The sequence below is a fragment of the Siniperca chuatsi genome, linkage group LG1 (assembly GCF_020085105.1).
Source record: "Siniperca chuatsi isolate FFG_IHB_CAS linkage group LG1, ASM2008510v1, whole genome shotgun sequence".
NCBI classification, from domain to species: Eukaryota; Metazoa; Chordata; class Actinopteri; order Centrarchiformes; family Sinipercidae; genus Siniperca; species Siniperca chuatsi.
This window is the reverse complement of record NC_058042.1, coordinates 6,886,108-6,909,530: the sequence shown is the minus strand read 5'-3', so window position 1 is coordinate 6,909,530 and position 23,423 is coordinate 6,886,108. Positions and strand designations below refer to the sequence as shown.

Here is a 23,423-nt window from a genome sequence, read left to right as displayed (position 1 = left end):
AAGAGGGTGACATCAAAATGGCGTCCAATACATGAGACTGCTGCAAGTGCCTGAGGGAAAATCTGCTAACTACTCCTTCCATATGCCACATTCATTAGATTTGACTAAAAACCATATTAGACTAAACAATAGACTTCATTAAAATAGGCTAAATAATGTCTTGACAACTTTATTATTACATTAGTTATTAGTATTATTCTTTCTGTATATTTTCAATGTTTTTTTGATAAAGTTGCCTTGCTGTAATGTGTTCTACCCTTACGATCAAACAAAGTTACAGGAGAAGCGAACTATTCGTGTGTCTCAGAGCCGCCAGTGTTTTTTTGGTCAGTGTAGGAGAGATACACTCGGCATCGGATAACGATGAGAAAGGCTGCATCACTGTAACCAACTTGTGGTAAAACATAAGCCTTATCCCTGGAGTCTGTGTCAGGAGGAGGAATAATCCAAATAATCCTGCAAATATAGACGCTGCTATTTCCATTTTGATTTCCTGATTTGATTTGTGGGGATCCACCGTAAACACCTATTGAAAACTGAGTTGTGGTCTATTTTTTTTATTTTATTTTTTGCATTGCTGATTTTTGGTGACGTATACTTCATTGCTACTTGCTTTATTGTTTTGTATGGTTTGACGGAGCTGTCAGGCGTGACTTTGACTGGCACCCCTTTTCATTTAAGTGTCAAACCCACTACAAAAAAGTTCTAAAATTATTAATTCTTTCATCAGGTGAAAATTTCTATATTTTTTCATATCGCAGTATATATCGCAGGGAAACAAAATATCGCAATGTCAGTTTTTATCGTGCAGCCCTATTACATACCTATTGATCCACATTTAAGAAACATTTAATTTCTGGTACTTAGCCTTGTTGCAGCACTAGCACCTCTTACTGGTTGATCTGTCTGAACTGCCTCTCTCTGTCTACGCCATCCTGAAAGCTCTCCAAAAATCTGCTACTTTCTCTGTCTTCTCACTAAAGCGCTGTGTTCTTTCTTTCAGCTTCTTTAGACATTCCTTTGCTTTCTGGCAGATAAATCTTTGATAGACTTAAACTTACCCTGTTATTTCATTTATTTCTGTCTCCTTGTTTGAATATTTTTCCATACTTAAGGGGCTCAGCTCATCCTCTGTCCCTGCATGACTCTTCGAGTTACCAAATGTCAGCTCTGTACAAGTGTTTGTAGTACATAATTTCTCATTCATAAATAAAAGGGTTTAGAGTTCTTAATTATCTTCAGTTTCTATGAAAGATTGCTATAACTAGCAGTTCCAACTGCAAAATCTACCGAATAATGTCACTACCAAAAACATTAGCATCAGTAGTGACTTGTTGTGTGGGAGATTGGGTGATGGTGGCATTTCAGAAAATTTCCTCAGCTAATATTAAGGATATAGGAATCTGTGCCGAGGCTTCTAGTATGTATTACTGTCACTCAAAGTCTCGACTTGGACCTTCTTCCACATCCATGATGAAATTAAAAGTATGCCTAGATAAGTGGCTGTATAATTGTGGGAGGTTAAACTATTGGGTATATTTTAAGCCAAAATAATAAATATTTATCACAAATACATTATAATATTATATTCACCAACTCTTTTCAAGAATATGTATATATTTATGAAGGAGAGTGCACTTAAAGTATCCATTATGTAGTCAGTTACACTGTATTCAGGCCATAAGAATTGACTTAGATCTTGAAAGGTAACAGTGTGTCTCTTGAAGTTATCTTTATAAAATAATATGGAGTACAAATCTTATTCTTTCATTTATTTGATTGTTTATATTATGTTAATACTACATTATTTTTGTGCACTTTATGCATTTTTTTTGTTTAGTTAAGTTTAGTTATTTCATTCTTTCATACATTCAATCAGTCATTAATTCATTTATATTTGTATTTTATGGCGATTATTATAATAATATCATACTCCCAATGTCAGATGTTTCCAGCAGATCAATGTCGTTAAGTCTTAAAGTTCTATGGTTTTGTCATAGCGTTCAATGCTGCGAACTTGCAGGATGAATTTGGCTTCCTTCAACTAACGTAAGCAAAATTCTTGCTATTCTATAAATATTTGCTCTCATATACTTGACTGTTTGGGTGTAGCAAAAGGTCTGACTTCAGCTCAGTGAGATATCATGGTAGATAGTTTGCTCAGTTTCTCAAATTGCTGCTGGTATTTTATCATTTCCTGAGAATATTTAAAGTTGGTGCATCTTGAACTGTGGTATCTTTTGTTTTTCAAGTGAGAAACCCTTCTCTAACACTACTACGGCAGCTGATGTGTGAAGCTGTAAGTGGATGCTAACGAGCTGCTGATTAGAATATCCATATCATTTTAACTGTTTGAAAATCAATATATACAGGACATTTTGACATTTTAATCATTTTAGTTTGAAAATTCAGATTTGCCAGTTGACCTGTGTACCATTATAGGGTCCCCTACATTAGTTAAAAGCTGCAAATTCAAACATGAGGATTGATGAGGTCACTCTTCAACCACAATTACTGCACTTCTTGCTTAAGGTATCGCTCTATCTGCTCTAACTGTTGGCCCACTGGAGGGATGTGACTAGAATGCCAAATATGTATCTCTGCAGTAAGGACCCCAGTTATGATTCTGCAGTGCAAACACAACTATCTTTACCTGTCAAAAATAAGTTTTTAGCACTATCACAACATATTACCATTGTGAGTTAGGTGAGCTTATATCCATTAACTAATCTATCTAACTATCATGTGTGCTATGAAACTGGGATTAAAGGCAATGAAATGTGTGGCTTGCATTCTCAAATAAAGGATGGGTGAGAACGGGAGTCTCAGTATTGTTATCAAGTGGTCGACTCCTGTCATAGACATTTCATTAAATTAGGCCCATGATGGCTTTCAACATCTCAGAATTATCCATAGTCATATCTATGTGAATCATACTTGTGTCTCTACCACACAGTGAACATGTGTGGTGTAGACGTAATTAGTCTGATATATATGTGTATGACTATGTAATTCTGTTACTACAGTGACTTTACATATTTCACCCGCTAATTATGAGATAAAAATCTAAGGTTTGGTCACTATATTTTTTATTGTTAGTCCAATTTACTGGTTCCACTTTTTGGGTACTTCAGAATCCAGCTGGTCAAAAGCTTTAAAGCTCTTCCTGAGCTAAAGCTGTTCTCGTCCAAGTGCTACTGTGTCTATTACTACTGGAGGCATCGTTGCAGACAGTTCCACACTAAGCACTAATTCTACAATGGTTTGTCGTGTGTTAATGTTAGTTCTGATATAATTTCTCCAGTGGTGACTCTCAGATGGAAGTTGTTATAATAACCGCGGAAGAGTTCCCTAAACCTGGGACATGGGGTAGATGTAGAGCCTTTTCCACCAGCTTCTGGGGGACGGAACTGTAGGCATTGACTAGGTCAAGCCAAAGTACCACCAGATCACCTTTTCCTTCTCGGGCATCCCTAATGAGCTGCGCAACCACTCCTGTGTGTTCCAAACAGCCGGGTTCCTAAGTAGAAACTCAGTCAGCCTTCAGGATAAGATACTGAAGAATATCTTACACTCAACACTGAACAGCGAGATGATTCTAAACTGCTCAATAGCTTGGGAATTTTCCTCCTTAGGAATCTACACTCCTTCAGTGCGTCTCCACTGAGTTGTTACCTTAAATTGAATATACTAAACAAAACAAAAAAATCTTTCTGCTAAAGCATCAACTTTGATATCAACCCCTAAAAACAAGTAGTAAAGGGGTTATTTCTAGACTTGGGGTTTTGCGTAAACAATCACACAGGTAGAGAACATTGTGCACAGGATTCTGGTCTACTTGGGCTGACTGGGATCTCTGCATCTTCTTCAGTGTGCTCACTTCAGACTTGTTTGCTGATTCAGTGTGTCTTACCCTTTTCTTTCATCTGCATTTTCTGTGGCGTGAAGTCTACAAACTGCTTATATTTTCCTGCTTGGCATTCCCTAGCTGACCTAACGTGTGTGTACTTGGCATTAATTCAGCTATACAGTGAGGTGCAGCAGTAAGCACATAAACAGACTATTTAAAGTGCCCTGCCTTTTCCCCTCCTTGTTTGTCCAGCATGCATTTATTATCCCTCCTCCAATCCATGAACACAAAGCAACAGAAGTGAAATTAACTTGCTTTTAAGCTTTGTATATAAAAAGGTGTTTATGTGGAAAGGCAGCTCAACAAATTCCCAAGAGCACAAGATCATTGTTAATCCGGTTAGGTTGGAAGTAATATTTTATTATTAGTCCTATCCATTTAAGCAATGGGATTCTACTCGCTATGCAGCCAAGCACTGTATTCAGAGGAACCTGTTGTCAACTCAGGTTGGGAGGTGTTGGATTAATGTAAGTTGTATACATATTACACAAAATTTGAGAGACTCTTGGAATGAACAGTCAGAGATATGGGACACCCCAATATGCTGCTGAGACTCCTCTGCTAAATACAGTACTCTAGGCTGAGAGGGAAACTATTTTCGATGACAATGTACTGGCAAACTGTCAACTTTTACTAGCGCCAAGTGTTTAGTTTCTCTTATAGTAAAATAAAAACAGATTTACAGGTGTATACTTGAGTATTTTTTAATCTATGGGAACCTAGTCTTCTATCTATGAAGTATATCTGAATGCAGTGGGAAGATTTGAAGGATTGGCCCTTTAAGCATCTTCTCAAATTCAAGGGCAGACAGGCATACCAGGAGTTGCTTCTACTGACTTGCAGTCAATGCCCACAGCAGGTGACACTGCAGACCCTTTGTCTGGATCGAGGCTGATAAGGAGAAGATTGACAAGGTCGTGTTTGGCAGGGACAATTTTCATCTCCCACAGGTGCCCATTGTTCAAGTCTTTTTAAACCTGTCAAGTTTCCAGCTTGACACCATTCTTTGCCATTCCCTCACACACTGTATCAGATCCCATGTAGAGCCTTTGTTTCTCTATAGTGACCAAAATTAGTAATGTTGACTGTAGGAAGCAATAATGTGGCAATACAGCTTCGTTAGAAAAAGTGAAAGTCATGTCAGCCTGATCTCACAGGAAATGTATTGTTTATTCACAAATGAATGTGGTCTTTTCATCACTATTTATACAAAAAATATTGTTAGACTGTGTGAAGGTAGCTTTTACTTTAAATTGAAACCCTGAGCAAAACTCTAACCCTAAAGCTCTTTTTACCCTAGCCTTAACCACAGCAGAGCCAAATCCTAGCAGATGTTTGAGCAATTTTGTTATTTGACACAAATAGAAACTTGAGGTATTGTTACAAAACATTTTTGAAGTATATTTTGTGGTTTTTTTTGTTGTACAAGCTTGAGCTAATAGCCATGAGAATACATTGCATGCATAGCATTATTTCCTAGAGGAATGCTTGCAGAGTATGAATAAATTTACTGGTTATTACTACAAAAATGTCAGAGAGAAAGTATCAATGTGATATTAATATTAACACAAGAGGTCAGTGAAAGTAAAAGACAAACTTAAGTTTCTTTAGCTTACCACCGTCATCAAAATCAGCTTCCTAAATAATGGTCAAAACATCTAGGCTACTTTGGAGACTGAAGAATGCCATCATGACATAATTTTACAAAGACACATCCAAAGACATCTAATGTTGCTGTACATACTGTGACATTCAAATCTCTACAATAAAGGCATCTGTTTCAATTGCAAATCAGTAAAAGCGGTGGTGTGATGTTGTTCTAGTGTTCCTGGTGGGGTTTAAGCAGATAAGGACATGGACACATTTTAATGCATTTGGAGCAGAGATTTTCTATTTGCCCGTCTTTAACAGTATCCTGGAAGTAGGTAATCCCAAAACCCTGTATTCATCCTCCAGGGACTTTCATAAAGCTCATTAAATCAGTGTTAATCCAAACACCTGTCATCAAATGCTAATTTGCTAAAACATGCCATGGGAGGTTGTTTGGTATAACTTATTTAACATCTGAGGTGAGTTTTGTGAATGCAACTCCAGACGCTTAATACAGTTACTAACAGGAATACTCTGTGAATTCTGATGTCAAGATTATATATTCAGATCTGTAAAAAATGTCCCCAATAACCTCCACAGTCCCCCAACTCAATCTGTGTTTATATATTTAAAAGGGCTCCATTGTAACTGTGCCCCTATTAGACAGATTATAAGATTAGAGACATGTTAGAATGCATCTCTAATCCCACCAGTCAAGTCAAGACAGTAAGGAAGCTGTGGAAAAGCTCTGCGATCACAGGATCTGTGAGAACGAATGACATTGAACCTGTGCTTAGACGCACACTATCACCACCTTGTCAGAGTGACAAAATGTCAGGTAGCATTTTGATAGTGATTTCTTCTACATACCAGCTAATTGCAGCTGCTGGGATGTAACAGTCACAGTGTGTGCACATTATGCTTTTATAAGAGCAGGGACTGTGTAGTGTACATTGTTATGCATGCACATGACCCTGTATGTTTTATGTAAATATCCAATTCTGTGGGGCTTGCCTTTTATAAACTACAGCTCTCTCCCTTTTCTGTTTTGGTGTGTGGGAGCTTCAGCGCTCCTGGGGAAGCGGTGCTTTGCAGCCAAATTGACATTCACTGGAGTGTGCCCCCCTCCTGTCATTTTGTCAACACCATCACTGTGTGGAGCTCAGCCAAGCAAGACATCTGACAGACAGGCAAATGGGAGTGGTGGACTTCAGCAACATAACACCCTCTCGCTGCCCTCTCTGTGCCCAGTGGTGAGGTTCAATGTGCATACATACATGCACAAAATAGGAAGGACCATATTTTGTAACCTAGACTTCCTCTTTGCTCTCTAGTAGTTTGCAGTTGTCTTGGGCAAAAAAAAATAAGACAAAAAAAAAAAATCAGGGACAGACACGGATTGATCAGAGAGATGCAATCAGCAAGAGGGTGAACTGCATGAGTGGGTTTCCATTTGTTGCCAAATAGTAAATCTAACACTAAAAATTGATTGGCAAGTGACAATACCCCTTTAATCCTGGAAGCATCATCCGGAGAGCATTGTTTCAGGGTCAAGAATTATGACTAGGTGTGCCATAGGATGTTTACAATTTTATCATTTTGTAATGCCAGGCTCAGTCTGTTTGGAGAATTGCCAATTTTAAAAAATGGTAGATTGCTAATTTAATGTCATAAATGCACAATAAAATACAATTTCAAACAAAGGCAGAAATAGGCAAAATAAAGCCTTAATTTAAATCTGGCATTAGTTTCATAATGGCCACAAATTCCTGCAAATTGTGGCTCCTTTGACCAGCCTGTGGATTAATGACATCTCTGACACTTCACATTTCCTCAAGACACCATTTTTCTTTTACAGTGAATAAGCAGGAGTCTCAAAAGTGCCATCAAATGCTGAGGTCTGCAGGCATAAAATCCTCAATCAAAATATAAAACAAAAACATTTATGAGACAAACTGCCACCATGGGCACTACTGAATGGCTTCTCTGTGCTAAATGCCGCGTGTCACTGCTGAAATCCTCCCCTTCTACATACAGACTGAACACCACACTTATCAGTCAGGTGTCATGGCAAAACACTGGAAAAACAGGGCGATAGGGGACTCAAATGGAACCAGCACTTGTCAGCCAGGATGGATCCTGACACCAGAATATGCTCAGGAAATGATTAGATAAAAATAACAGAATCTGCCCGGGCGTCATCGAGGAGGTGTGCTGGCGGCTGATAAAGGATTCAGATTTATGTAGCCTTCACCAAAAGAAGCAGATATTATGTTTCTTGAAAAATGGTACATTGGAGCTTGGCTGTGATATACAGTATACCCAGCAGAGAGCACAGAACAAATATGGAGGGGTTAATAAAAGACAGGAAATGAAAAACACAGCACCAGCTTGGCAGCTCTGTGTGATATCTTTGGAAATCAATTTTAGCGCTTGAACGTAAGTTTGTTTTGTTTGTCCTTGAATATTGACAGTACATCTCTGTCAGATACAGTCTTTCTGACTTGTGCCATTTACTAACATGCGGTATAGAACGAGTGACTACAGTATGTAGATACTGTAGCTGGTTTGTATATAAGAGGAAAGAGCTTAGTAATCAAGTGGGCAACTCACATCAAAGATGTTTTGTTGAATTATGCTGAAGACCACTGACAGCTGTGGAGTAAATTCTGGCAGCTCAGACACTCATCCAATCCGTGCTCTCAACACTGATCAGACCTCAATTACTCAGCGACATGGTACCTACACGAAGGCTTACACTTAGTCCACTGTACTGCACCAAATTAATTTCGAATTTGCTTCAGTCTCAGCTGCAATAACCAATAAGGGACAACTGTCGCAAAAGTTTGAAATGGTCCACAGGAGTTCAGAAACCAAACTGTACCCAGCAGAGACTAATCTGATATCTGATGCTGCTCGCTTGGAACAGCCTGCTCTGTATTAATTCCTACAAGGAGATGCTGTAAGAAAGAAAATCCCCAACCCTCAATATTGTGTTGTGTTCCATCAACGGTATGTGGCAGGTTTTGGTGCTAGTTCACTTGTCTTTGGAAAAGTGGGTCTGTTGGGCAATATAACATGTTTACAGTTAAACAAAAGAAAGTTGTCAGTCGTCAAAAACTGTGCCATACCGCTTATACCAAGGTACTATATCTATTCCTTTAAAATCTCTGGTTCTTTCAGGAAATGAAGTTTCTGAAGTACCTAAATTCTTTCAGTCATCGAATTACCTGGATCAGCCAAAAACAGATATCTACAAATGGTTGTTAAATTTAATTTCCAGAAAACTATACTACTATATCACTACATCCAGTTGCCAGTTTATTAGGTACACCTAACTAAAACGAATGCAGTCTAAAACAACAGAGCTGCAATAAATCCTACCTTTATGAAAGTTATAATGTTCCGTTTTTGTTGAAACTGTTTTCAAGAGGTGTCAATCCAACTAAATAGTAATTTTGTGTTGAAAAAATTGGTTGACAGTATTTAATTTGCTATTCTGTGGCAAGATTGTTAAGAGATAAAGACTGAGAGAGATACTACAGTGTTTTACCCGTTAGCACTTCAGCTGTGTGTGGTTCGTAACTCTGTGGGAACAGGATATTATTGGATACAAAAGAAGAATTTTGTGTAGACCTGTGTTATTTATGATCCCCATCTTCTGTTCATGCCAGAACCAATATCTCCACATTCTCTGATCCTTCCAATATTTTGTGAGTAATACCTCTGAGCACTTTTGGTTCATTCCATAGTGAACCAATTAAACAGCAGAAAAGAATGGCATCAGGGAATGGATAGATTGCTGGTGGCAGCTTAATGATTAGAGAAGTAGTCTATGCGTGAGGGCTGAATCCCAAGAAAGGCTGAGAAAATCAAGGTGGGGAAGGTGAACATGTAACCCCCTCCCCATTCTATCCCCTGATAACTACTGTAGAGGTAGTCTTGAGCAAGCACTAAACTAGCTGCTTCAGTGGAGCTGTTCAATCGAAGACCATGTGCTCTGTGAAGGGCAGCTCCCAGGTGTGAAAGAGTGTAACTTTATGAATGTGAAACATGCTGTTGCTGAGAGAGTGTCGGCTTAGAAACTCTCTGGATAAATAAAGGTGATAAAAACAATGGCAGCTGTGAGGCAGGAAAACAAGATTATTCAAATAGCAGGTAACATTTTCATCTTCCTCATTCTGAATGACATTTATGCTTGATATTTAAACTATGTACTGTAGCTATAGTAATCAATGATTTCTATAATGTTAAGGACCTGTGGCGGAGAAAACACAACGTTTTGTGTTTGGAAAAGTCTAAATAAAGAAAGAAAAAATTACTGTGACCTTTCCTGTTTTAGAGTTCCACCTAGCAGCACCAACAACATCATTTCTCTTCTGCATCGCTATGTTTATAGTTGTAAGCAGAAGAGTGCTGAGAATTTCTTTTTATAATTTTTTAAAAAATTCTGACATTTTGAGTTTTTCTTTCGGGACGTTGTTGGGCGTTCCAGATGCACCGTTGGTTTTCATACAATAAGAAAAAAGTATGGAAATCGAAAATTGAGATGCATTGAGATGTCAAGAATAATTTTGTACTGGAACCGTAAAACTACATCGAAATTAAATCCAATTGTGACCTAGAAGTTCCCAGCCTCAGATTTTCTTGTCAAGCTTGAATGGTAATTAGAGCTGCAATATATGCCAAACGTTCTCTGGTTCCAGCTTCTCCAATATGAGCATTTGCTGCTTTTCTGTTGGATATCATTGTAAACTCAGTATTTTTGGGTTTTGGACTGTTGGTCAGACAAAACAAGACATTTTATGGTTCTGGGAAAATGTGAAGGGCTTTTCTCTCTATTTTATTTTTCACTTTATGGACCAAGTGATTAATTGATTAATAATCAGCAGATTAATCGGTAATGAAAATAATCACCAGCTGCAGCCCTAATACTAATCGGCGAAATACAGTATATACTTCACTGTTATGACTTTGTGAAGTGATTCAGATGTTGCTCAGAGCCAACATTAATGTCTAAACTGAACAACTGGTATAAGAAAAAGAATAAGTACATATAAAAAGCATATACCTTCTTTAAATCAGACTGGACTGACACAGATGTCAGATTCAAACTGAATGAAATCATATAAAGCATGGAAGACAATGCACTTTGACTTAAATCTAATGCCATGACTGACATCTACATTAAAAGAACATATGAAAGGCCCTGAACGTCAGTCTACATACATGAGCAAATAACTGATGCATTCTCTTTTAGTTTCACAAGGTATAGCTGCTAGGAAATAATCCACTGAAAACAACAGACATTTTATGTGTGGTGCCATTGTGACGAGGGATGGTGTTCAGCATTTGTTTATTATGGTTATACATCTTGCACTTCACTGTAAAACAAAAAGCCAAGCCTTCCACTAATGACTCATCACTGAAAGAACACAAACATCATGTTTACAGGGACTGAGCAATTAAGTGCCTGCCAATTACAAAAGTGACTGTGAAAACTGAACACAAATATCTATATTGACAGCACCAAAGGAGTGGAATAAAGTGCTGGTTGATACAGCACTAAAGATTCACATCAAAACTATAGGTTGAATCAACAGCTATATTAAATTTGGGGTGCATAGAGAAGAGAGCAACACAGTGAGTGTAGAACAAGCATTTGAGCAGCAACAGAAAGCGGAAAAGGAATCAAGACTCTTAGGATACTAATGCTTGTTTTGATAACAGTTGTGATATATTTGTCTGATGATCCTTGACTTAACTACCAACTAACTGATTTGGACAATTTTAAAGTTGCACTAATCAATATGTTCATGTTAACAATGGATCAAATTACTTTGTGTAATGTAAAAAGGTGTTGCTCGGAGTAATAAGCCCACTGAGAATTATTAGCACGGAGTGCTTAAGTATCTTTCAGCTCTTTGTTTTGGTTTTCCAGCTAGCAAACTTAGCTCTCAACCTTGTTTCCAGGTGCAGCCAACAGCTGTTTTCAGCAATAAAGCTCTTAAAACCTACTCTATGCTGCCTTCCCGGCAGCAAACGGCAGCAGATAAAGTTAGTGACTAGCTGTGTGAACATCTAACAAGCTAAAGAACCAAATATATTCTCAGGTAATGGAGACAAAACCAGAGCTAAAAGGATAGTGAACATTTGTCGGGTGGCGTAAACAAATAAATGTTAATGTTGCTCTATGTCTGTTGGATGTGTAAATTAGCAACTGTTTGCTGACACATTCGCCTTAACATCTTTATAAAAGGTTTTAATATGTCAATATTGCACTTTCAGCTTGTTTCACTGCCCACGTGTCAAATAGAAAATAACTTACGTTTTTATTTTTACTTAAAGTCCAATTGAAATCACATTTAGTCATCCCTTTAACGTCAACATTTTTTAATGTATTGTTAATAGTTGTTTTTATTATTAAAAAGGAAGAAAACAGTCTTTAGGGAAATACTAGAAATGTTCCTTTTTGTCTCTGGCAGTTGGAGGGGCGTGTTGATGTCTGTGTTTGATTGACAGCAGCTGGCAGACTGAGTGCCGGTGTTAAACCGTAGGGAACAAGAGACAAAGTAAACAAATTTGCGCTGTAGCTACATGTCATGGGCAGACAGTTTGTTAGTGGCATTGAAGAGTAAGGACCACAGCAGCATCTAACCGGACCAAAGTGACATTTGCAGGTACAAACGTTTACATTCTGTTTAATGTGCTGCAACTGAGCAGCAAATTTGCGGTCTAGCCTGCAAAATGACGTTAGCAGTGCACTTTTCCCCGGTGATTCTTTATTTGGTCGCTCATTCAACAAGCTAAGGTGCAGGACAAGACGTGTTCATGTTAGACAACAAGGAGACTTTAGCAGGAAACCTAATGTGGGTTCTTGTTCAGAGTCTGTGGTTGCTGTATTGTGTAGCGGTCTGCTGTCTGGCTCAGTGTGACCATCTGCTCTGCCTATGACAGAACGCTGACGTTACTTCTTTTGCAAGATTTGATTGACTGTATCAAAATAAGGTCGCCATCTATGTAGACGGATACTGTAAAGTTATTCCATTGAATTAATGCAAAACTAGGTGCACCATCATGAAACCAAAAAATATAATATATAAATATCTCCACCTAGCTAAAACTAAAGCAGTCTTCTACAACAGCCCTGCAATAAATCCTACCTTCATGAAGTTAATAATGTTAATTTTTTGTTGAAGCTGTTTTAGAGAGGTGTTGATTTAACTTCATGGTGATTTACAGTTACAGTATAGTGCTGTTATACAGAATACCTTATTATGCTGAGTGTTTCTAATATTCTTATCTCGTTTATATCAATAAAGGTAGACTAAATAGAAACACCACTCAGTATAACACAATACAATTCAACAGCACTGCAAACTACAGCCTTGAAAATGTCCATAAAATTGAATCAACATCTCAATAGTTGAACGTTAAAACCTTCATGAAGGTAGAATTTACTGCAGGACTGTTGTATTAGACTGTACTCGTGTTAGTTAGTTGTACCTAATAAACTGCCAACTGAGTGTATGTTGACATTTGGTAGTTCTGCTAATTAATTAACTTAAAAAGTCATATCAGCAGCAGCACAACTGTGATGCACTTGTATTTATTTTGGCTTCAGCTCCTATCAATATTTGTAATAACCAATAAAAATAATATAGTTGCTGATTAAATGTGTCCAATACCAGTTATCCAGTATAAAACAAACATTTTGATACAGCATCAACAGAATATATTATCCACTAAGAAAACACTGAGATCATATTGTTAAGTCTATTTTCTATTACTACAAAGGTTAAGATAGTTTGGAATTTGCAATTAATCTAAAGTGCATTAGTCTGTAAGTGTTATATGCAGTGATGTGACTAGTTTCTTAGCTGATAATGTCAAGGCACGTTTGTTAATTAAGAAGGATAATTTTGTTTTAAGCCTTTTAAGATCAAGTTAATGGCAGGTCACATTTGTTTCACTGCATAAATCAATCCAAGATTATACTAACTGTTCAATCCTTCATACATATTTTTGACTATGAAAATACCAATGCTCTTTATTGCATAATGAGATGATACCAGCCTGCTAATGTCTGTTAATTTGTGATATCATCCCAAACATCCATGTTTTTACAACAAGCAAATATTCACTTTCTTGTATGCCACATTAGAGGATGATGCTATTCAATGATAAAACTTTGTGTTCCAGGAAGTGCGATAACAAGTAATCTATGACACACACTTTCAGTGTTTGAAGAATAAACACTGCTGTCATGTCATGTCATGTATTCTGAGAGCAACAGCACAGTACCTGAAATGTGGCCTTGAATATAAAGCGTCTGGCTACTCTTCACCCTGATCGTGGTCCTTTTAATTACTTTCTCATTTGTAGGAGCCACCCAAGGTTCTGTTTATTGTAACCCACTTCATTACTGTCATGTGGCCAATGTGGTTGCCATGGTGTGACCATTACGCCATGTCCTTTGAATTTCAATTATCATTCACAGTCTGATTTGTGCTGAGGACATTACCGTGCTGCACAAATATCATTTTCTCTCATCTTGAGGAGTCAAACCCCCAAGTAATATCTATAATCAGTTCATGCAGATTATAAAATCATGCTAATTTTTTCTCCAAGTAATTTTCACAAATATAGATGTTGCATAGGCTAAATCGTGACACAGATTACTACTGCACATCAAAACTCACCCAGAGGTTGCCTTTGCATAATAATTAAATAGATAGAAGATAACCATCTTGTAAGGTGCGCCATCACTCCAGCCAGACACCTTAACCACTTTCCAGCAAACTGCTGCTGAAAAACGCATAAAAGTTTACGCAAAGGTGTCAGTTCAAACATGCCAGGCTTCAACGATTTGTCTTTCAGTATAAATAAAGCACCAGTTCATTTAAATAATGATGGAGCTCCCACTCAAAAACAATTCACACAAATGGCAACACAACCAGTTGATAGTGCTGCAGGCTCACTAACCCCATCCATCCATCCATCCACACTCGCGGGTGACTGGATTCCCTATTGCACCCTGGATTCTGGCCAACCTCGTCGCAGGGCGAACAAACACAGACAAGGACAGATAACAAAACAAAGAAGGTTAGCTTCATGGTATAACCCCCAAACCCGCAAATTAAAGCAAACATCACAAAAACTAGAAAGGCGTAGAATGGCGTTCCAACAACCTGGAAGAATCTCGTTTAGTGTGGCAAGGTCTTAAAACACACAGGAAGGCCCTCCGTAATGCCAGAGTAGCTTACAACTCATCAATAGAGGAAAATAAAAACAACCCCAGGTTTCTTTTCAGCACTGTAGCCAGGCTGACAGAGAGCCATAGCTCTATTGAACCATGTATTCCTATAGCCCTGAGTAGTAACGATTTCATGAGTTTCTTTAATAATAAAATTTTAACTATTAGAGAAAACATTTTTCACGTCCTGCCCTCAACCAGTACCGATTTATGTGCAAACACAGGAACTTTAGAAACAACTGTAAAACCCGATATTTATTTTGACTGCTCCTATGACCTTCTTCTTCGCCGATTAATTCATCTAAGCCATCAACCTGTCTCTTAGACCCGATTCCAACTAGGCTGCTTAAAAATGTTTTACCCTTAGCACTTTGTTACTGGTTATGATCAATCTGTCTTTATTAACAGGCTATGTACCACAATCCTTTAAAGTACAGGTTCTCTTCTTATATTTGCTTCCTCTAGGCAATATTATTAGGTTTCCAACTAGGTAGGACTAATGCATCCTTATTACCAGGCTGCCCGAATAAGTCCCCTAAGACTCTCCAGTTGATCCAGAATCCTGCGGCACGTGTACTGACAAGAACAAGGAAAAGACATATTTCTCCAACATTAGCTTCTCTGCACTAGCTCCCTGTAAAATACAGAATAGAATTTAAAATCCTTCTCCTCACCTAAAAAGCTAATACCATATTACCCGACACTGCGCTCCCAGAATGCAGGGTTACTTGTGGTTCCTAGAGTCTCCAAAAGTAGAATGGGAGCCAGAGCCTCCAGTTATCAAGCTCCTCTCCCAGTCCCAGTTTGGGTTCGGGAGGCAGACACCATCTCCACATTTAAGAGTAGGCTTAAGACTTTCCTCTTTGATAAAGCTTATAGTTAGGGCTGGCTTGGGTGAGCCCTGAACCATCCCTTAGTTATGCTGCTATGGGCTTAGACTGCCGGGAGACTTCCCGTGATGCACCTCTTTCATCTCTCCTTCTCCATCTGTATGCATTTTTAGCCCATTATTGCATGTTACTAACTTGACATCTTCTCTCTCACGTAGTTTTTGTGCTTTCTCGTTTATCTCCACTCTCCTTCTGTCACAGCAGGTATTTCTGCCTCCGGAGCTGCAGAGACTGGATCTATGGTTGCCCCCGTGTTCCTGCTCGACAACTGCTACTACAGTTGTTGTTATTGGCACTATTACTAATACTGTCATTATTATTCCAATAGCTGTCATTCGTATTATTAATTTATTAATATTACTACTACAATTACATTACTACTATTTTAAAAATTTTAGGTGGTATTTGCATTATGCCTCTCTCCAACTTATTCCCTCCCTCTCCCCCTCTCTCCAATTTACCGCAGTTTAGTCATTAACCATTGGCCAGTCTGACCTGTGACCCGGATGTCAACAGGTCAATAAGAAGGTCAGTGATGATTTGTTCTGTCTCTCTCTCTTTCTCCTGGAATCTGTCACTGCGGTGGTCAGTCCCCCTCTCAGTGCCTGCTCACCAGCAGAGACCCACCTGAACTCTCTTCTCCTGGCTTCGCCGTGTAATCTGCTCGGAGTAGAAACACTGAGTAGAACCGAAGTCTCCTGATCTACCAAAGCGCTGCGAAGGCCTATTAGATCTCTGCAATAAAGTTTAGTGCCAAAGGCTATTGCACAAAGCCTACTAGCTAACTTTAAGAAGCACAAAGCAAGTTAACACCAAGCGGTTAACTCTGTAAGGGACAACCAGAGACCAAAGTGTCATGAATGGATATAAGGACAACATACTGTTATTACAAAAGGTTATCATACAAGGGAAATGACCATGGTCAATAATATCATGTAGCATTTATTATAATCTGTACCCGGCTCCATCATTAATTGCTACACCTCATAAACTATCGTCCTTTTCATGTCTGACCTATGAAACATTAAAGAGATACTCCGTTTAATTTACAATGTGCTCATATCCACAGGCAGATGTTAAGATATAAAGAAATGCGGCTGCGTGTCTGCACTTTATGTATAATCCAAGGCTCTCTGTAGTCTTTTTAATTGCCGTCCAAAATACTCATAAATATTTGATGTTGTGGAGATCCCACCAGATATCACCATTTCCAAGAAGAGTCTGCTAAGGTAAGAGACATCAAAGATAGTATCAAGAAAATGTGTCAAATATGTTTCAAGAAATGCTCTGAAAGGGAATATTTGAAAGTGTAAAAAGGTGGAGCTGTTTGATCTGTATAGAGAAGAAAAAACAAGCCAAATGCAGAAGAGCAGTCTTACTGTAGTAGCCTCCCAACCCTGACCCAGTGGTGGACAGTCATATCTCATGGGACTAGTGCCAATGCAGCCTTGTGTTCAGCCTGAGTACCAATTGATTTCTGCAATGACACATAGCCCTGCACCACTATTATGTGGCCTGGGTAATCCACTCAATTCATTAAAATCAAATCCTTCTTAATCAAGTTCTCATATGAGCAGGGACTGGAATCAAAATAGTTAATTTTACAAATTTTAAGGAGATAATATGAAATGATATTCTATAATGTTCAGAATTGGGAATTCTTGTATTTCTTGTAGTGGGTATTTTATTTGGAATGTACATCCATGTTTTAGCATTCATAATAACACTGAGTAAGCCTACGAGATGCCTTTTAGATTTTAAGGCTATAAAACATAATTAAGCGTAGACCAAAGGTTTAAAAAAAAATGCTGCTTCCATACATTTAATGGTTCCCATTTCATTAATTCTCGTTCCTTAAGGCGACTATCAGGTCACACAAAGGCGGTTGCAGTTAACGTATAACATGGATTCTCTCACGCACCACTGATGTGATACTGAATCAAGCAAAGCGAGGCAGAGCAATACGTAGTAGACAGCTCAAGTCACAATTCATTTTCCTGCTGCAGATATACCTTACAGTCAGTCTCTTCAATGTTACAGTAGTACAACAAAAAAATTAGGATGTCACTAAAGATAAGCCTTGTCTGGGCCCATGACCTCCAGAATACCAACAAAAATACAGGTGCTTGAAGAACCGATCAACTCAAAAGAGGATACCAGCTAGATTAAAAGCAAAATCTGACTACAGTACTATATTATTCCCTGGCTTTGTTTGTGGTTTTGAGGACGAGAAAAGAATATTTAAGGTATATCAAAAAATAGGAGCAAAAATCAAAGATTCTATACTGCTTTTAATAAAATATGTCCATGTCAGCAATAATAAAACCAATTTCAAGCACTTTATGTTAAATGCATCACTGCCAACTGTTATTGCCTCAGCAGAACCACTCTAGGGCGACGGTAGATCAAAAGACAACATAGCAGGATAATATGCTAGTTAATTACTACTGGCTATTAAAAGCATAGCTGATTCTGTATATTTGACAAGGATAACAGTAGTAACATAACCACTGCAGGAGGAGTGGAACAATGATGAAGCAGAGAGGTGTTAGGGATCATCTAGTTTCCCTGTTCAGAGGTGACTTTTTATTGAATCCATGCATGGATGTTTGTAGTGATGACAAATCTTTAGAAACAGGAAAATAACATTTAGCTGTCCTTGTAGATGCCATATTGCTGTTCTTTTCATTAAAAATTTAAAAACATGGCCATCTGAAGACTCCTAGTCCTGTGTAAAACCTTGTCACGAACACAAATGCTACTAGCCAATCCATTTTGACACCAAAGCACTTCACATTTTAGGTTATGTCTCATATACTATACACCTGTCTTGTACAAACAGTACAGCCAGATCAACATGTGACCACCATCTTCTTTATGATTAAAAAAAAAAATATTAGAAAAAACTCTCAGTATGAGTATGGCAGTTCATTGTTCTCATCATCTTGGAAACAGTAATTTGATGGGTAGAAAAAAAACAACTTTACTCAAAGTCCAATTATAAGCTTTTTCTTTACTTAGATCACATGATGACATGATGGATGACAGCTCCAGAAAAAGCTAATAGAGAATCCTGAGTTAAGATATTTTTTGTCAAACCTTTCAGTATATTTTTATTTAATTAAAGGTGTAATGGTACACAAAATTCACAGTTCGGAATGTACCTTGGTTTTAAGGTCACGGTTCAGTACAGCAGGGAAAACAAAAAATTTGAGAAAACAACATTGTTATTATTTATTGTGAAAAATGTAAACATTCTACAGTGGCCATTATTGGCCATAATTCTTACTGTAACAGTTGCGCTGCAGCTTGCGCTCGTTTGTACAGGGAAGGCACAACGGACTGACTAAAATGCACACGTGAAGGCACATTGTTGTAGGAGCTCAAGCACTTTGAACATACAGTGGTGTGCAAAAGTGTTTGCCCCCTTCCTGATTTCTTATTTTTTTGCATGTTTGTCACACTTAAATGTTTCAGATTCAAATTTAAATATTTGTCAAAGATAACACAAGTAAACACAAAATGCTGTTTTGAAATGAAGGTTGTTATAATTAAGGGAAAACATAATCCAAACCTACATGGCCCTGTGTGAAAAAGTGATTGCCCCCTAAACCTAATAACTGGTTGGGCCACCCTTAGCAGCAACAACTTTTGCACACCACTGTATGCTTAAATTCTGTATTCGCTACAGTACGGTTGCATATCCACAGCGATAAACACTTCTATATCATTAGTTATTACTTTGGAACGGTCTGAATCTGCAGTAAGAGGCTGCCTGAACGCTGTGGGGAGAAGGACTCCCCTTCTAGTCTGTTTTTGTCTTGTTTCGATAATCGACACATTCGGGTGATGCCGCCATGTTTGAAGTGTTTCCACAGACATACCCGACTTCAGCTGAACAATGTCGACTCAACATAAAGTTTAACGCTAATCATTTTCGAATCCATTTTCGCTGTAACTAACTGGGAAACTAGAATGCTCCCATACAGTGGATCTAAATGTCATTGGGAGGATTCTCCAGCTCTTGTCTCTCATTTGCGTTTGCTATTCGGAGGCAGCGACACTACATGAGCTTGAGTAAGCTGGCTAACTGGGCTAAGCCAACTAGCATGCCACAGCTGATAGACACAAACTGGTGCACTGGCAAAACTTTTTGGGTAAAAATCGCACTCTAGGAAATTTCTGTTACGCTCGTGCGAGTAGTAGACATAAGTAGACTATTTTGACAGTAACAATAATTGTTTGGGTCAGTCACAGGGTGTACGAGGAAGTCGCATACCGAATCGAACATCCTGTACCGAAAGGTTTGGGACGAAGACATGTACCGTTACACCCCTATATTTAATACGACACCCTAAATTACAGCCTCAAAAATGACTATAGAATTCAATCAACACCTCTCTTACACAATGTCAACAAAACTGATTATGATCAGCATTAAAAAGGTGGGACTTGGGGTGCCCCGGTAGCTCACATGGTAGAACGCATACCATTAAAGTTCAAGTCCAACCCAGGGCCCTTTGCTGCATGTCATCCCCTCTCTCTTTTCTGCCTTTCCTGTCTGTCTACAGCTGTCACTGTCCAATAAAGGCAAAATCCCTCCCTTAGTTTTATTTTCCAATTTTTTTTTAAATAAATCAAGGTTCAGTAGGTCACAGTTGAGGCATCACCTTTGCCAGGAAAACCCCTATGGCCTTAACAAAACACAGCCTTCTGACCACATATTTTTTTTATCTAATAAAACACTGATTATCACTGTGTTCTGGAAAATTACTTTTCATGACATTCCCCCTCAAGAGGTAGCATACAATCTGGGCTGATCTGCCAAATTACCACCGTAATGCCTCCCTCTCCGATTAGCACCCAAAAGATTACCTCAAAGGCTGTTGATGGTACCCACTATTTAAATAGAAACCTCGAGACACAGACTGTATTTTAATAAATCAAACTTAAACAAGAGCATTATTAGTTTCATAGCTTAGAAAATAGCTAAACAAGTCTATCTGTATGCACAATCCAAAAAAAGGTGATAAAACAGATGAATGTTTCCAAAGCTGTTGCCTGAAGGTTATGTATGTAATTTGCCTTATGTGAGCATTACAATTGTAGGTGTGTGAGTGCTTCATTTGCTGACTACTAAATGCTAGAGGTTAATACATCAATACAGCCCCTAGTTATATGACTCATACGTCATCAGTGTACCTTTCTGGTATTGACAAATGTTGGCTGTAGGCAATAACCTTGACTTCTTTCTCTAGAAGTCTTTATCTATTGTAACTGAGGCAAAAGAAATAATTCACATTCAAGTGTCTTGGCGTCACACCAAGAAAAGGTAGTTATTTGTCCATTTAGTTAATAACAACAAAACACTGAGTTCAAAGCCATCTTCTCCCTGTTCATAAATTCCTCAGCAACTGCATTCAACTAATTCACCAAGACAAGATGAAAACTGTATCCAACTGTTTTGGGCACTGAGAAGAAAAGGAAAAGGCAAGTTTTATAATGCATGCCTTCCTGTGTGTGATGTCTCCATGGTATAGTCAAAGCCCTGAATTTCCTCTCACGGCTCTCATTAAGGCAGTGGTGTCAGGCACTGGCAGAGAAAAAGGACGATTTTATCAATGATTTAATTAATCATCAAAACTCCCCGCTCTACACATTTATCTCTTATTCATTCTTCTTGCCCATCATTCTTCCTAAAGCTCCTTCCAAAGCTGTATATCGCGCAAAACACACACACACACACACACACACACATATATAGAAACACACACCTGCTCTTTTTCAAGACACTGCAACACAAGTAGCCTTGTCCTTTCTCTCAGTTCCCCTGACTTCAACTTGCTCCCTCCCCGACCAGCAGGCAGCAAAAGTCCCAAAAAGCAATGTCACCGCTATTCAGGAGGCATCGCATTCAGTGAATTACCACCACAAAAAGGACAACTGTCTCTCAGCCTGCCCAGAACTGAGAAAGATAATTGCCTAGTAGAACAGATAAGCTCTTCCTTCCTCCTTTTAAGTCTTTCCGTCTCCAACATGCTTAGCACACAGAAAGGCTCTGCCAGGACAAAATAAGGCTTCAGTATTTCGCAGGACTGAACAGACGTTCAGATTAGTAATCTAAGATTGCCCATTGTATGCTTTGAACCTATACCTCCTTTTGTTCTTGTAGTCTCTAGCAGGATGAAACTGAAAAAAAAGAAGAAAAAAACTCTCCTCTTATTTATCTCTTACCTTGTGTTGAGGCTCAAAGCTGGACAGAGAAGCAGTAAGCAAATAGCTTGGATGAATTTCATAGCTGTCTCACACTCCCGTTCCTTCTCCCTTCTCAGATGCTTTTTGCCTTTCCCCCGTGTCTCTCTCCCTGCTCTCTAGCTCTCCCACTGGCTGCCTGGGTTTTTTAGCGCACTCTCATACACACACACACACGCACCCAGACACACAAGCAGCGAGGCAGACAGATGCAACACAGTGGCTCGGCGAGAGGGAGGATCTCTGGCTTTAAATAACACAGGGACACGGACCGACTTGCTAATGGAAAGGAGCGGGTGGGGCTGAAATCAAGAGAAGGAGATGTGGGAGTGATATGATGTCAGCGCCCGTGCAGCTTCAGCTATTGGTGAGAGGCATTCTTGCCATTGTTTGATGCCGGTTGTTCCTCCAACAATACACCTCTCCATTCATTTTATTCTGCCCATTTACTACCTGCAGTCTGATAGGTGTAGATATAGCAAAACAGAAAGAGTGGGCAACCTGGGTCGTCACCGCAATAAAACACTCAGGGGGTTAACAGTTCAGTCACAGCCAAATCACAGTTCAGTTAACGCAAGACACTAATAGATTTTAAGTGTAATTAGTGATGAAGCTCTGTACTTTAAACAGAAAGCACTGTTGTTAGTGAACACTGAAAATGAAATCAATTAGCTTCAGTAGGGGAAAGATCCCAAAATAATTGAAATAATAAACTGTGATGCCAAGTCTTATTTTATTTTTTCTCTTTGCTTTTTTCTTTATTAGGGTTAAATGATTTTCCCTTGCTTTCCAGATAATGCCATATCCAATAACAAGTAAACTAATGCACTTTTTAAAATTGAGCTACAACTGGCTAAACTGAAAAAGTATTCTAAAGTAAAAACTTGCTGAAATAAGTATTTTAAAAAAGGAAAAACGTCTCAGAAAACTAAACTGAAACTAAACTAAAATAAAATTCTGAAAGAAAAAGCTAGAACGTTTTACCTTTGAAAGGTAAAGAAAAAAATCTAGACGCAGTAGCCCTTAAATTTGTACAGAGTCAACAAATATGAAAACTATTAAATATGATTTAAAATTAAATATAAATCAAGATAGTAAGATTGGGCGATATAGAGAAAATCCTCGACTACAGTATATGTAATTTTATGTTAAGATATTGATATACAGTATAATGTGATTCCTGACAAATCAAGAAACTTCACACTGACGCAGAAATTCTACAAAACGACCAAAAAAAACCTCCTCAAATACCGTGTCTCACACACGCAAGCACAATAAACGGTGAATTAACACTGTTATGAGTCTGTGTTTAATTTGGCGTGTAACTGATACACCAACCAGCACGTATTTTAGTGAGAAATCGTAATTTTTGAAACATTCGCCTCTCATTCCTACGGTCTTCTCCCACTAAAATAGCGCAGCTAAACAATGGAGGCTGGTAGCGAGTTGAGGCAACAAAATCCAAAATGTGAAGTACGGAAAGTATGTAAGTATGGAAATACAGTTTATCTCTATGGATTATATA

At 38.4% G+C, this 23,423-nt stretch overlaps 1 protein-coding gene across 1 annotated transcript in view; it reads right to left on the bottom strand.

The window, feature by feature from the left end:
• The window catches only part of luzp2 (leucine zipper protein 2), a 139,485-nt gene extending 117,311 nt beyond the window's left edge, over nucleotides 1–22,174 (bottom strand). Inside the window, exon 1 of the mRNA XM_044195776.1 lies at nucleotides 21,881–22,174. Coding sequence (XP_044051711.1) covers nucleotides 21,881–21,942 — 62 coding nt within the window. The 5' untranslated portion in view covers nucleotides 21,943–22,174. The remainder of the gene's footprint in view (nucleotides 1–21,880) is intronic.
• Nucleotides 22,175–23,423: the final 1,249 nt, after the last annotated feature.